This window comes from Phocoena phocoena, chromosome X (assembly GCF_963924675.1).
Source record: "Phocoena phocoena chromosome X, mPhoPho1.1, whole genome shotgun sequence".
Lineage (NCBI taxonomy): Eukaryota > Metazoa > Chordata > Mammalia > Artiodactyla > Phocoenidae > Phocoena > Phocoena phocoena.
Window position 1 is genome coordinate 66,003,978 of NC_089240.1, and position 15,844 is coordinate 66,019,821.

General features: G+C 37.6%; 1 protein-coding gene across 1 annotated transcript; it reads left to right on the plus strand.

The window, feature by feature from the left end:
* Positions 1 to 4,897: 4,897 nt before the first annotated feature.
* On the plus strand, positions 4,898 to 15,559 carry LPAR4 (lysophosphatidic acid receptor 4). The gene is made up of 4 exons (XM_065900849.1): positions 4,898 to 5,092; positions 7,369 to 7,418; positions 8,374 to 8,475; positions 13,860 to 15,559. The coding sequence occupies exon 4, from the start codon at positions 13,936 to 13,938 to the stop codon at positions 15,046 to 15,048; it is 1,113 nt and encodes a 370-aa protein (XP_065756921.1). The 5' UTR covers positions 4,898 to 5,092; positions 7,369 to 7,418; positions 8,374 to 8,475; positions 13,860 to 13,935; the 3' UTR covers positions 15,049 to 15,559.
* Positions 15,560 to 15,844: the final 285 nt, after the last annotated feature.

Consider the following 15,844-nt stretch of genomic DNA (forward strand, 5'->3'; position numbering starts at 1 on the left):
ACTGCTTTGTGATCGCCTAGAGGGGTGGGATAAGGAGGGTGGGAGGGAGACACAAGTGGGAGGAGATATGGGAATATATGTACATGTATAGCTGATTCACTTGGTTATAAAGCAGTAACTGTGACACCATTGTAAAGCAATTTTACTCCAATAAAGATGTTGAAAAAAAAAAGAAAAAAACAAAAAAACCTCCCCAGAAACAGCAACAACAAAAAAATTGTGTAGGCTTTATAGCATATTGTTTAATCTGGTTCTTAAATTCAGTTTTATAATCCTTTGGTTGCCTTTTGGTTGGATGTTTAATCTATCCGATTTAATGTTATTATTGATATGGTTGTAATTTTGATGCCATTTTGTTTTTTGTTTTCTATATGGCTCATGAATATTTTTGTCTTATCTTCCTCTTTACCATTTGTCTTTGTCTTGAATGGCTATTTCCTAGTGTAACTTTTTCATTGTTTTAAAGATTTTTACTGTATTTTTGAGGTTTTTCTTAGTGGTTGCTCCTGTGTTTCCAATATTTAGCTTAACTTATCAAACTCTACCTCAGATTTATAGTAACATACTTCCAAAAAACTTGCGTTTTTATTTGGCTTCGCTATTGTTACCATTGATGTCTAGGTAAGTCAATTTTTCCTTATGCCTTTGAGAGTTAGTCTGTGACTTAAGGTCTCATATTAACAGATCTAAATCCAGAAATTTTCAAACCTTAGAAGGGTTCAAAAACCACACATTCTGTTAGGAATTTGTCAGCTTCTAGTGAGCAGTTTGCATTACAAAACACAGGTCTTTATGTTTGCTCATGAACAAGATATTTTGTGCAGAGTTGTAAGTGTTCTATCAAAAGAAGATGTGATTATGATTATTCGCCTGGAAATTGGTAGAATTAATGGAAGAATTACTAGCTGTGTGGCTTTGGGCAAGTCACTTAACCTTTCTGTGCCTGATTTATCTTAAGTATAAAACAAGAATAATAACAGTAACTACAACATGGCATTGTTGTGCAAATTAGGTAAATGAATATAGGTAAAGCACTTAGAATATTGCCAGGCATATAGTAATGCTCTAGAAAAGTTTTCTATTGTCATTATTATTATTACCTTGACATTTTTCTAACCTCTATCAAGCATTCAAGGCTTCTGGGTACTTTACAATGCTCTTTGGCAAAAGCATTCATTTTCTCCACCCACCAACCCCATCTATAGCTGTGGGAAGTTGCTATTATCTAAGCCTGTTCAGTTAGTGAGAAGGAAATCCCAGTTTCCAGAGCAACAGCTAAGAGGTGATGGTGCTTCAGTGTGAAAGATGAGCTAAAAAATCTTCCAGGGACTGTGCTTGAAAAAATATTTTCTGCCCTTTCAGTGATGTAGTATCCAGTGTTATGAACTGGTTTGGAACTTAACCTTGTGGTCCCTTTCTCCCATTGAAGCAAAAAAAAAAAAAAAAAAAAAGACTGTATTAAAAAGAAAGTCTGTAAAATTCAGGATCTCGCTTGTTTTATGAAAGGTTTCAAGATATCTGATAATTAATGCAAAATAAGTAATTAAATGGCTTCACTTCCTAGAACACTGCCCAGATTTATATAGGCACTGTGTTCATTTAAAGAATATGAGGGTGTTCAAAATTGTTAGATGGACCCTGAGCCATAGGCATAGTTAAAATCCTTTGGTTACATTTATACTGTTTCTAAGGAAACTAGCATAGTTTTGAGTCTCTGGCACTTGGGGCAAATTCATCCAGTCCTTTTATATTGTTGGCAGAAAGAAAAAATGATTTGGGTTTGGAGTGTTAAGGTCTTAAGCATCTGGCTGTTCTTTTTCAAGTGTGTAAATTCCCAGTTGGAAGTTAGTCATATTTTAGTTACTTTCTTTTCAAACAGATAAAAAAATGAAATTTACACTCTCCCAGGTAGTTCTGAGTGCACTTTTTTCAGCTGCATATTCATTCCCCTGCTCTCCTGGTAGACATTTTTTTAAAATGACTTTTTGGGTTAAGTTGTGTGGCTATAAACTGGCTGTTTGGGGAACACCTTGGAGAAGTTTCATTTTCCCCCTTCCACCTTACAAATATTAGAGCAAGCACAACCAGAATGTTTACAGTGAGGATTTTGAGGTGAGAGCAGAAGGAGATGACAGTGGATAAGCTTCAGTACTTTCTTGTTCATTGGCCTTTTTTTCCTCATGTGTTTGTACTCTTTGTTGTAAAATAACACCTTGATGTGGACTTGTTTGTAAAGGGATGAAATGGCACAGGTTTTCACCTGATGCGTAAAACAAGACAAAACAAAACAAGTAACACACTGGTACTCTGCTTAGGCAAGAGAGAAGAGTTTTTGAGAACATTACTAATAGTAATTTTGAATTACGTAGATATAGACCCTATCCTCTTGGAGTTTGCAGTTGGGAGAGACTGACAATCAAATTATCACACAAATAAAAAAATTCACAGCATCACGTAAACTTATACCTGTGATGAATGCAGTGAAGAAAAGGTGGATATGACCTGAACTAGGGGTTAAGGAAAGGTTTCCTGAAGACATGATTACTGGGATAATTTCTGAAGGAGGAGTAAGAATTACCTTGGTGAAGGGGAGGCTAGAGAGGGGGAGTGTTACAGGCAAGGGGACTAGCATGTAGAAATGTCTATGGTGTGAGAGATCATATCTCATTCTAGGAAGATGAAGTAGGTCAGTGAGGCTGGAACTCAGGTAGAGAAAGAGTGATGCTAGAAGGGCATCTGACCCAGTGATATGATAAACAACCTGGGAGTCATTTGTGAGATTAATCAGAAAGGTACTTGAATACCTTAAGGAGAAATGAAAGCAGATGAATTAGAAGACTGAGGAATATTAATCCAAAGAGGAGAATAATAATGAGCTGGTCATACATACAGATAGACAGTGACCACGACTATTAAGTTGACTTTAATCAGTGTAGTGCATTGAGTTGCTACAATTGAGCACTCCTGAAAAAAGCTCTTCTCATTACCCATTTTTTCTCTTCACAAACCAGTTTCATTTTCACCTTGATTCACTTTATACCTACTGCATTTTATCACTTGTGTCTGGACACCTGAAAAGATTTCTCCTTTTCTTGGCTTATTTAAATACTAATTATCCATCAAGGTCCAGATCGAATTCCATCTCCTCCAGGAAGCCCTTCTGGACTTATCCATGGGACTTCAGCCTCTGATCCATTACAAAACTTCCTCTCCATACAATAACTTTAATAGTTTTCAAAATTTGCCTTTGCTACTCACTCTTTCATGTGTCTTGTGTCCCCAGCTAGACTGTGAGGCACTGCAGGGCAGTGACGGTGTCTTTCTCTTGTAGACTGATAAATATGCCAAGGACTGATCCAGGCCCAGAGTGGATGAATGACCACTTGTGGAGACATAGCCAATTCAGCAACTGACAGAAATAGACATACCTGAGATAAGTGGAGAGGGGAACAGAAAGAGCAGAGACTGGGGGTGGGGGAGAGAGGAAACGATAGAGAAAGTGCTTTTTAGAATAAGTCACTAGTAATGAGGCTAGTATCAGCTTTACACTTACTTATTTACTAGCCTTGACTCTTAGTGAGAACAGCCACAATAGAGCTGTAGAAAGAGGGAGAATAAACAAACATGAAGCATGCCTTATTTAGGAGGCAGCTTAATTACACAGAATGAGGTTTTGAAGCAGTCAGAGGATCCCTCAATTCTCCAGGAGCACTGCTCTGCCCAGAGTAAGAAAGCACCTTATCCTTGGCCCAAGATTTACAGAGAAGGGGGAGGGGTTGCTGTTGGTGGTAGTATTGGCAGTGAGTGGAGGTAGAGGAGAGAAGAATGAAGGGAACTGGCAGAAGGGAAGAGCTAGCAATGAAGTTACAGTTGGGTGAATGAATTTCTGCAACAAATTCAGATCAAAGAGAAGGGGGGAAGGAGAAAAAATAAGGAGGAAAAGAAAACAGTGTGAGCAACCAAGGCAGTAAACCTATAGGAAAAGAACTTGCCCAGGGGGAAATAAGTATACAGTTGAAGATAACTTCCTATTATAAACAGATTGCATCTGTACTATTTATTTTGGGTTTTAGCAAACCTCTGAAAAATCTCATGGTAATTAGATGTCCTGCCAGGCAGTTATTTAAGAGAAGCATAGACCCTCCTTTTGCCACAGAGCACTCCCTAGTGCATTGAAGGTGGGTAGTAGAGCTCTGGGACCCCAGCACATCTCCATCTGAGGGCACTGCACTGGCCTAAGTGAGTATAGTATTAAATTTTATTTTATTGTGGTGGTGGTGGTGGTTTAATTTTGCATAGTATAATAGGAATGTATTTACGGTACCAATCACTTTTGCCTTTCCCCGCCCCCTACTTATTATTAAGATTTTTATTGTAATTATTTTAATAAAGTTGGAACAAACATGGGCTGCTCATAAATGAAACACTCCTCCCAGTTTGGAGTTTCGTCTCCTCCTCATTAGAATTGTAAGAGGGTGGGGGAGGATAGCCGTCCTGCATCAAAGACAGGCACAAAGGCTTTCTCTGCGGATTAATTGGTCAGGAAAGACACTTTTTATATTGTGAAGTGGCACTTAAGCCGCCAATTCTTGACTGTGAAAACTGCTTTTCCTGGGCAATGCTCTTTAAGGAAAAACTTCTTCAGTCCAGTGATTGGTGACTGAGGGAACGATGGAGCACAGGGTATTGGGCGGGATTTCTGCTCCTAATAATGCCTCCTTATCCAATGAAAAGCATTTCCTATTGAGACCCCCAAGAGTTCCCCCGGCCCTACGCTCCGGCCCGGACTTTGGGCCTTTTCTTGCGTCCTGTTTGTTAAAGGCATGCCAGCTACAGCATTCAAGAGGGCCGTTCCTTAACAAAGGGAAAGAGATAAATGTAAATAAGCTCACATTTCAGAATGAGCAGTTTGCTGTAAGAAGCTTCGGCAGCCCAGTGTCTGCTACTTTGGGCTGGGCTAACCTTTCCCTGTAAAAAAGAATAATAGATTAAAATATGCACTTCTAAAGTGCGAGTTGCCCGTTTACATGTTTATTAGCTAATTGTCTACAGGCATGAGCACACTCTCTCATCTAGCACACTCTTTCTTGGGGTAAGTCTCTTTGAGAAAGATTTTATTCGGGCGTTTGGTGGTGGGGGGATGGCATAACAAACTTCAGTGGAAACACTGATGCTTAGAGTGTTTGGGGAAAGAAGTTAGATTTCAACTCTGAAGTGCTGAACAGGGATCTTCGAGTCGAATGGTTAAAAAAAAAAAAGCAGGAATTTCTATTGTTTTGGCAATAATACTGTTTCAGTGGAAGAGATACAAGATTTTCAGGCTGTTGTTTCATGTAAACACAGTTGTCCTAAAGAGATGATTTAAAATCACAGAGTAGAGCAATTTAGAAATTCTTTTGGCTAGCTTTATATTTCTTTGGTTTACAATTGATTGTGAGCTAATGTGGCTTCTATTTTGATGAGGTTTTTTCTAGTAAAACTATACAGCAGCGTGCCTTTGATGCCTAATTGATTTATGGAGAATGTGACATTTGTTATATTGAATAATTCATGAACTAGACCATAAAGGAAGAAACACATTTCAATGAAAAACTAATTCTGGCATAAATGGAATTTGCCCTTATATGTGAACTTAAGTGCTATTTTCCATACAAATGCAATAATGTGACATATTTAAAATTCTCTTCTTGTATATCCTGAATATTTTTAAGATTTTTACTTACAAGATTTTGTTGAATTGATAAATATTGTATTTTGGTTACTTTGTTTTAGGAAATTGAGCAATGTAATTTATTATTATTCCACTGTGGAAAAGACCAGACAAATTAGAAGAGTAGAACATTTCAGAGCTTCGTGGGGTTATTCACTTTGCTACCTTACCAAATTATACCAGTTTTCTTTTTCCTTGACCAACATGAAGACAACAATAATAACCTAAGCTCCAAATTATTCAGTGGCTTTGAAACATGTTTATTTTTCAGAATAAAATTTCAAATAACATATCCCGTCAACATAGATTGTAAATCCTTTTGCCTTGTCACAGATGAAATGTGCTGTTCCTATAAAGGATGAGTTCAGCTGATACACTTGATGGCAGCTACACTCTAAAGCATCTCCAGCTAATCAGAGATGCAAATCAAAGCCCTATTGGAACAATCAGACCTGCCTTTCAGAATGTGTACTCACAAAAGTTAAAGAGAGGACTGGGAATATGCCCTACAGAAACACTCAGGCCAAGTTTAGCTAAAGCTTGATCTATTCAATTCCATTTGACAGAAAATGTAATGAGACTTGTTGCCCTTACTGTGATAAGGCTTAATTGTATAGTTGCCTTTTTTTCTCAGTGTTGGTCATTGTGTATAGTCTACTCTTGGCCTTCTTACAGGGGAGGAAAAAACTCACTAATGTGTTTGTGAATACTAGTACTGAAAATTGGGAGCTTAATAGGAGTTTACCTACCATTTGGAATCAATCCTCACTTTTAGTAGATAAGTAATTAGAGCAAGGCATGGGGTAAGTAGTCTACTGATTCTCTATAGTTATGTTCTGAAGTATTTCGATAACCTTATATTTTGAGGAGAGAGGTCACTGGGGAACAGGTAGAGAAGGTCAAGGATTAAGACCTAGACAATTAGAGCTGATATGGGCATAAGGACAGAGGATGAGGAAAATGAGGATATTAGGGAGACTTTACGATATAAATGGCAGCTTGATCTGTGATCCTTAGCTTTTGACAATAATTAATAATATTTACTTCTGATACTAAAATAAATCTAAACTACATATGGTGATGGATGTTGACTAGACTTACTGTGATGATCATTTCACAATATATACAAATATCGATTGAATCATTATGTTATACACCTGAAACTAATATAATGTTATATGTAAATTATACATCAATTAAAAAATAAATCTAGCAATAATTTCATTGAGTCTAATAAAAATTAATTCCCCTTATCTCAGACTTAGAGGGATTAAAAAATTTTTTTTGCAGTGACAAATGGGAGCAGGTAAAAACACTGACAGGAGGGAACAGCCAGTGAGGCCACAGTGCCATAACATGAGTTGAAGGCTGCTATTAATCAAGGAAAAATGGAAGGAGAAGAGAAACTGAGGTACAGAAAGAGACTATGACTTGGTCTCACACAGTTAGCTAGTGATGTGCCTGGACGTGGCTATATTGAATTAACACCAAATATGAAAATTTCTGGGTATTTGAACTTCCTGGTTTGCTTTGATTCTAAACAAAAAGAAATTTTCTTTATAATCTGTATCAATTGTGAAAGCCATGAAAGAAAGAAATGTTAATGCTTCTGTCTTTCTTTAAGATAAACCAGTAAAATAATATTAATTTCATTCCAGGAATACTGCTCTCTGGAGGAGTGTGAAAATCAATTCTCCTTAATGTTAAGGTGATCTCAAACATATTTTAAATTATCTAATGATTTTATTTTTTAAGTTTTGATTCCCTTATATTAGAGAAAAATTATTTCAGGAGAGTTGAAGCATAGCAGTCTGCTTTGTTTAGGCCACCTTCAGAAGAGGGTGAGATGTGATGATAGTGTAAGTTTGCCACTAGCAGATGATTCTACTTTACAGGCAGTAAGTGAGTAGGATTCAAATTCATTTGCTACCTGTATGAATTCCACTGCAGAGTATTTCTGGTTCTATACAAGTATTTTGGGTAGAATTGTGATTTGAAGATGTTACAGACATGCTATATTAGGTTGGCCTAGAACATCCTAGTAGAAGGAGCAGTGATTGTCAGTGTGCTAACTGAAGTAATTGAAGACTTGCTCATATCACTATAGTTCAGGGAAGAAAGAAATCCAGCTGGGTTGGGGGTGGTTAGAGACAAGGCAGTTAGGTCTCTACCTGTTGTTCCAGTCTTCTTTCCTCTTCTCCTATCAAGGCTCCTGCCCAATAGTAACAGTTGCTGCCAGGGAAAAAGAAAAGAAAATAAAACAGAAAAAAACCACAAAGAACCAATACAACTTCAGGCCAAATAAATCTTTGTTCAGTTATTTTTAATGTAATGTATTACCTTATAAAGTGGAAGAAGTATTTTTATGCCTTTTGTCACTAGTTATCTTTAAGTGATTATAAGTTACATAAACTCATGGACTTTATGTGTGTCAATATAACTAACAAAATATGACATAGCAGTAACAAGCTTAGAAAATAAAATGTTATCTGCAACTCTGTAATAATGAAATCCAAAGCATTTAGATACCATTTTAAAATATGTTGGCTCTCATTTACTCTGATTTATATCATGTAATATATTTCTTTACCTTATATTTTGGTATACATTTTATTGAAAAGCTCTCTCCATGGCACACTATTGTGAGTAATTCTATTTCACAGCATCCATTGGAGGAAGTCTCTAACCACAGTACCTCCAGAAAGTTCATTGATCACCCAAGTCTTGGATAAAATTGGTTCCAGAATTTGGTTTGAACTAATGTGGTGAGTACCACTGTCCTGGTAATAACTTTCTCTAAAATTCTTAATTTTATTCTCCAACATTTTTTCTAACCAGTGCTTCCAATTTATTATAGGTTATATGATCCAAAAATCCAGAATGAATGGAAGAGTTGTAATTGTTAATTATAATCCAGGCAGGTATGATGTAAAAGAATATTGATTCTTTGGTTTAAACCTTCTCTGCCACTGGTATATGCCTTTAGCAGTGGGAGACATGGCTTTTGCTCATATTATCAGGATCAGTATCCAAGTATATCAGATGAATTGGTATGCAAATTGATAACTAATTTATCTGCTCAACTATGTGAAATAAAGCCAGATTCCTAGCTGGAATTTAAGAGCCTCACAGGATTTGCAAATGGGCTCTTTTAGGAATATCTAATTTTTTTCCCCCAAAAGGTCTGGGGCTTCTGCTGAGATGAGATATTAAGTCTGAAGACTCTAGACAATTTCATTAGATTAGGTTGAGCAATTTGTCTACAGTTGTCTTACTCTATAACTTACTCTTAGGGAAAATTCTACTTTAGTAGGGTTGATGCAAACTTTGGTCCCATCATATTGAGCACTAAACCACATTATTTTCCAAAAATTAGACTGTGTTATCAAGTGAAGTGTTAGTGAGAGACTGGAACATTTTTTGGTGAAAAAAATTAAGTTAAACACTGAGGATAGGAACTGCTCAGATTAGGGCCTGTGTCAATTTCCTCCTCTTTTCAAATAAAGTAGGGGGACAAAACAGCCATAATAATCTTAGTGTGAACCAAATTTAACATAGAAAGCCTTTTTCAAAAGGATATTTCTTGCATAAAAATAAATGAGGACAAAAAAATAAAATAAACGAGCTTGTCAGTCTAAACATTTGACACAGAGAGAGGCTTGTTTGAGATGAGACCTGATATAGATCAATTTCCCAGCTCAATTCTAGAGTGAAATATTTACCTATGGTTTCCTCCATATGTAATTTTATAAGGCTAGGTTGTGTTTTGAAAACTATTATGAAACAGCAGCCAATGCATAGGAACATCAATTGGAACCGTGTGAATGATTGTGATCTGTGCTTGTGACTTGGCCTAGAAAATTTCCTTAAGGAGTCTTCTCTGTTAGCAGCCACTCATCTGAGGAGTGGCAGTCTAGACATATTCCCTATTACTCCAGCAGGATGGTTTTAATCTGTATTTTTGCAACATTTTTTAGTTTGCTTCACTGCTAGATATTTATAGAAAGGACACAATAGGTTTCAGCTTCCTCCGAAAACTATTGTGTCAGTGTTCCTAAACTTCGACCAGTAGAAAGAGGAAATGCTCTGGGGATCAGAAGCACTCTGATCTGACCCAAGCTCATTAAAAAGGGAGCAAAGCAAGAAAATTTAAGTATACTCTGCCTTCAAGGCCTTGCCTCCCTGAGTTCTGGATTGTCTTCTGTAGGGAACAAAAGCAAGCCAGCCTTTCTAGGCTACTGGGCATATGCCAGAAATTAGAGCTTTGTTTCCAATGTATCACCTGAAAATTTAGCACTTAGTGAAGTAATTTAGGTATTCATCTTTATAGGGCAAAAAGGCTAACTCTACTTCCTCCAGGAGCCCAAAAGACTGCAAACATGGTATATTTCATTATGATTAGAAATTTTTTATAAGGGAAAAACATTGTGAACACTACTATGAACTGCCCATACTGGCTCCATATGTGTAGGTCAAAGTTAAAAATTCAGCAAGGGTTAGATTTCTCTTTGGTCAACCTCCAGGTGACCTGCTTCCTGTCCATTGTCACTGAAAATACATGCAATCAGCACTCTGCACCCTTAGGTGATTAATTGTTAAAATAATTGGCTGTAAAAGTCTTCACAAGATAATAGTCTAATGCTACTTGCAGTGAAAGATGTAATTAACTGTGTCAGCCTATATTTTTTCTTCTTCATCTTATCTGAAGCTCAAGTGTTGGCCCTTTGCCTCCATTCAGTGCACAATATGTTAGCCATTTAGGAAAATCCAGTGGTTAAAAAACACTGTTTATTTCAGTCAAAAGAAAGGAAGCCAGTCAGAAAAGAGACCTTGTTTCTCTTTTTCACTGATTCTCCTTCAGAATTAGTTTAAGAGCCAAATGCCTCTCTGATTTTTTTTAACCATAGCTCAGTGGGAGATATTCCTTTTGGGACACACTCCTGGATTGTCCCATTATGACAAAATTGTGTAGTTAAGGTTGAAACTCAAGGGGGGATTTCTGAAGTAAAGGGTATACATGGTGTTAAGAGAAAGATGTGTTGCTAATATGAAGTTCAGCATACCAAGAAAGACAGAGACATAGGTGTCCAGCTGTGCCAGAGGAGGGAGAAGGAAAAAACTCCGGTAATGTTTCTTTGTGGTTAGGTTGGGCTGAATGCTTGTCAAGCTCATAAAGCTACTCACAAGCCCTGTTGAATCTTCCTAGCCTCAGCTGTGAGGCTAGAGGTAATGTTTATACAGGGAAGAGAAACAGTATAGCCAAGTTACAGAGTGAACCAGTGTCTGAATCAGAAATAGAACTCCTTGCTTACAGTGCTGTGTTAAATCCCAGCACCACACCCTCGCTGCTAGACAGCAAAGGGGCTGTGTGTTTGAGCAAGAGAAAGCTATGAATAGGGCCTTAGTGACAGTTTTCCCATGCTCTCTCTTCAGGATTGAGACTGTAATGCTTTCTTGTCTGTGGTCCTTTCTCTCCCACAGGATTTGGTTACTCAATGCAGCTAAGTAGAAGTGCCAGGCTTTTGCAGACTGCCTGCTGTGGATATAGTGTATATGTTCTGGGAGATATAAAACTGAATAGATAACTGCGGAGTAAAGCTCACCTATTTGAAACATGCCATCTTGGGAAGTACAAAATCATACATAGACAGTGAACTAGAAGTATACTGTGTAAAAGGGTCACCAGTGGGCAGACTGGAGGGAGTCTGAGCAAATGTGAAAAGACTTCTATTATGAAAGCATTTTTCAAATAAAATAAACTTATTAGCAGTACTTTTTGTAGAAGGCAGGTGCAAGCAGATCATAGTGAATGAAGCTTGGCTTTAATGTAGGGGTTTTGCATTCCTGTAATTTCTTTAGATTGTGTGACTATATTAGAAGGATATTTTTGACTATCTTGATTTCTTTCAACAATGGAAAAAAAATGACTTCCAGCCTAATGGGTAGCGTGTGGGGGTGTAAAATAGTATATAATGTGGTTTAAGCAGTTGAGAAGTTTGCCACTCTTTTTGTTTCTGCCACCCCCTTGGCCACTGTGTACTGTTCTTTCTGAGAAAATTGGAAGAAGTGAGATGAAGCAAGGTAGAGAGGGTGGAATTGGAGGACTTATAAATTGGGAGTACCCTCCAAGCCCTTAATACAAATTAGATGGAAGCACTGACCTCTCCCCAGCAAGGTCTTCTTTTTTTTGTCTTTTCTTCTCCCTTTTCTCTCAATTCCTCAGTTTTTCCTTCTCTGCTACTTTCTTTGCCATCTTCTCTTCTGCTCTCCCAATCTATTTTTATTTCTTCCTTCTCTGTTTTTTTTTTTCCTCCTGGACCTTACTTTGTCAAGGTTCCTACTATAGCCTGTTTTCGTATACCAAGGTTACTTCTGGCAAAAGTTGAGCTGGGCCTGTGAGATGAAATGGCCAAGAAGAAATATGATCTTAGAGCAGTGTTAGGCTCAGGGGAGGCACTCCATAAAGCTTTGTTGAATGAGAAATCAGGAACGGCACACTTCCAATTTTAACTTTAAAACTTTAGCTATTAAAAATGCCAACCCTTTACTTTGCACCCTATATTCTCCAACGTCAGCTCTCGTTCTGGGCACTGCAGTGAGTGATTTTTTTTTTTCTCAAACCAGTTTTTTTCCCCTCAGGCCAAACACTGGTTGAAGTGGCTTCAGGCCTCTATATCTATGGCAGGTTCCCCCTGCCACTCCCTTCTCTGATACAGAGGCCCTTTGACCTGTTCCCTGGGAGGTGGAAGGAAAGAGTGACATAAGGAGGAATCACTTCAGAGAAATGGTTTTTGCGTTTTAAAATATAATCATATGAAAACACATTACTGGATAAGTCAAGAACAAAGACCACTTTTATTCCATATCTTCCTCATTGAAAACAATTCATTCAGCTGCAACTTGTTCATAGTGTATTATAGAGCATTCAGAAGACAATCCTCCAATGGCAGCTGTTGACCTAGGAGATGGTTAGTAAGATTTCTATATGCACCTTTGAACAATGATGGTTCAGATACCCAACAAAGATGATTAGTCAGTGACAGCCACGTGTACAAGTGGTGGCAGTCAGAGGGCATGTAACTGGCCAGATCAGAAATGTACAGGGGGATGGTTGTTCACCTCAAATCTACCTTTCATATTTCACTTGTATTCAGCCAGGAAAGGCTTTATTGACCAGGGCCATTTTAAGAGCTGAAGGCATGATAGTAACTGATGGAATGAGCAGTGGGAGAGGGAGTAGGAAAATACCCAAGGCTTAGGGTCTGGCATGAAAAAAGCTTAGAAAGGGACTACAGTCTGAAAGAGGGAAACATTGAGATTGTCATTTGAAATATCTCTCTATAAAGGCAACGTAGTATAGTGAAAAAAGTTTTAGCCAGAACTTTAATATACTGAGGGATCCCTGCTCTCTAAACTTATATTTTGGAAGAAAAGGTGAATCAACATTTTAATTCAGGAGTTTACTCATAACTTTTTAAAGAGGTTGTCCTGGAGGTCCCATATTCACCTGTACTCTTGTGCAGTAGAACTAATACTCAGACAATGAAGTTTAGTAATACTAGAAAGTAGACAATGTATTGATAATTTAGAGTAGCTTGATAATCCTTTAGTTAGGAATTTTTTAAAAAAACACCTGAATTCTGGTTCTGACTGTATCATTTACATGTTCTTCCATTTCTGACATTATTGTAATTCTAAATTACATAAGCCTCAGTTTCTGCTTCTGTAACATGGTGATAAATTCCTGCCTTGCCTGCCTTATGGTGTACTTGTAGGAATCAAATAAAACATGCTTTTGAAAGTTAAAAAATCATACAAATTTCAAAGTATTAACATTGTTTTAACCATCAAAGTCACCCTCGCCCCCACCCCGCCCCTACCGGCCTTGGGCTCCCCAGAAACAAATACCTTATTCCTGTGCATTGCAGTGCTACAGTACTGCAATTACTGTCTTGAGTGTGATCTCTCCTACTCCTGCAACATACTCTTGTAGTACCTTTTAACATATGGTAGGTACTCAAAAGGTATTTGTTAAACTGAATTGAATGTGCGTGTTATTTCCAGTCTGGGTAGACAGAATATCTTTTACTCCACAGAAATCGTGGATGGAAGGTAGATTTGATGACTGGTTCCATCTTGTCTCCCATAGGAGGAAAACATTTCCTACCAGTCCTTAGTCTCAGAGTGCTGAACCCTGCAGCCAGCAGGCCTCCTGAAAAAAATCCATGGGTGACAGAAGATTCATTGACTTCCAATTCCAAGATTTAAATTCAAGCCTCAGACCCAGGTTGGGCAATGCTACTGCCAATAATACTTGCATTGTTGATGATTCCTTCAAGTATAATCTGAATGGTGCTGTCTACAGTGTTGTATTCATCCTGGGTCTGATAACCAACAGTGCCTCTCTGTTTGTCTTCTGCTTCCGCATGAAAATGAGAAGTGAGACGGCTGTTTTCATCACCAATCTGGCCCTCTCTGATTTGCTCTTTGTCTGCACTCTACCTTTCAAAATATTTTACAATTTCAACCGCCACTGGCCTTTTGGTGACACCCTCTGCAAGATCTCTGGGACTGCATTTCTAACCAACATCTATGGGAGCATGCTCTTCCTTACCTGTATTAGCGTGGATCGTTTCCTGGCCATTGTCTATCCCTTCCGATCTCGTACCATTAGGACCAGGAGGAATTCTGCCATTGTGTGTGCTGGAGTCTGGATCCTAGTCCTCAGTGGTGGTATTTCAGCCTCTTTATTCTCCACCACTAATGTCAACAATGCAACCACCACCTGCTTTGAGGGCTTCTCCAAACGTGTATGGAAGACTTATCTGTCCAAGATAACCATATTTATTGAAGTTGTTGGTTTTATCATTCCTTTGATACTGAATGTCTCTTGCTCTTCTGTGGTGCTAAAAACCCTCCGTAAGCCTGCTACACTGTCTCAAATTGGGACCAATAAGAAAAAAGTGCTGAAGATGATCACAGTGCATATGGCAGTCTTTGTGGTATGCTTCGTACCCTATAACTCCGTCCTCTTCCTGTATGCCCTAGTGCGCTCCCAAGCCATTACCAATTGCTTGTTGGAAAGATTTGCAAAGATTATGTACCCAATCACCTTGTGCCTTGCAACTCTGAACTGTTGCTTTGACCCTTTCATCTATTACTTCACCCTTGAGTCCTTTCAGAAGTCCTTCTACATCAATACCCATATCAGGATGGAGTCTCTGTTTAAGACTGAAACACCTCTGACCACAAAGCCTTCCCTTCCAGCTATTCAAGAGGAAGTTAGTGATCAAACAACACATAATGGTGGTGAATTAATGCTAGAATCCACCTTCTAGGTATGAGAACTCTCTTTAGGTCCAGATATGGTTTCTTCTACAATTTTCCTATGCTATGAATAAGAGAAAAGATTTCAAGCTAATGATATTAAGAATAGTGTACTGAATACAGTCAGATACATTTATTTGAAAGTTTATTGTACATATGCTGTTTTGTTCAATAATTATAGGTCAGGTCTAATTACAACAACAAAAAGTTATTGCCAAACTCTTCTGCTGGGTTGGAAATTCATTGTACCACATTATATAAGTGGACAGTAGCCTTGGATTTAGTGATATGGAGATTACTTAAAAACTTTAAAAAATATATTTCTACTCCAATAATATTCGGTAATTAGGTTGGGCCTATAAATATAGAACAAATTCAGGGATTATTTTTTTTAAAAACAACCTTTTGTGTTACTACTGATATATGCTAGTCTTTTTTTTTCTTTTTGAATTGTCATTGAGTTTATTTTAGCAGACTAACATATTTTAGCTTAACATTATTAATAAAAAGTATCAAATTTAAGAGAGCTAGCAAAATTTGTTGTATATATTTTGAAAGCAGAAACATAAATTTTGTTTGCATGAATATGGCTGGGAAGAAACAGAAGATTAACTGGATTTACATATTTGCAGTCACCAGCAGTGTCAGTTTTTAAAAACGTTTTCCTTTTTCTACACTACATTAAATTTCTCATATGAAACTTCAGATCCAGAAAGCTGCTAAATATGTGCCCAAAACAGGGCAAAATGGAAAATCACATAAAACAACAAATATTCATTAAAAACTAAGAGACATCAACATTTTTTC

Bases quoted from the DNA above. Each gene is read 5' to 3' on its own strand.
- LPAR4 (XM_065900849.1), top strand. From the start codon at position 13,936: ATGGGTGACAGAAGATTCATTGACTTCCAATTCCAAGATTTAAATTCA.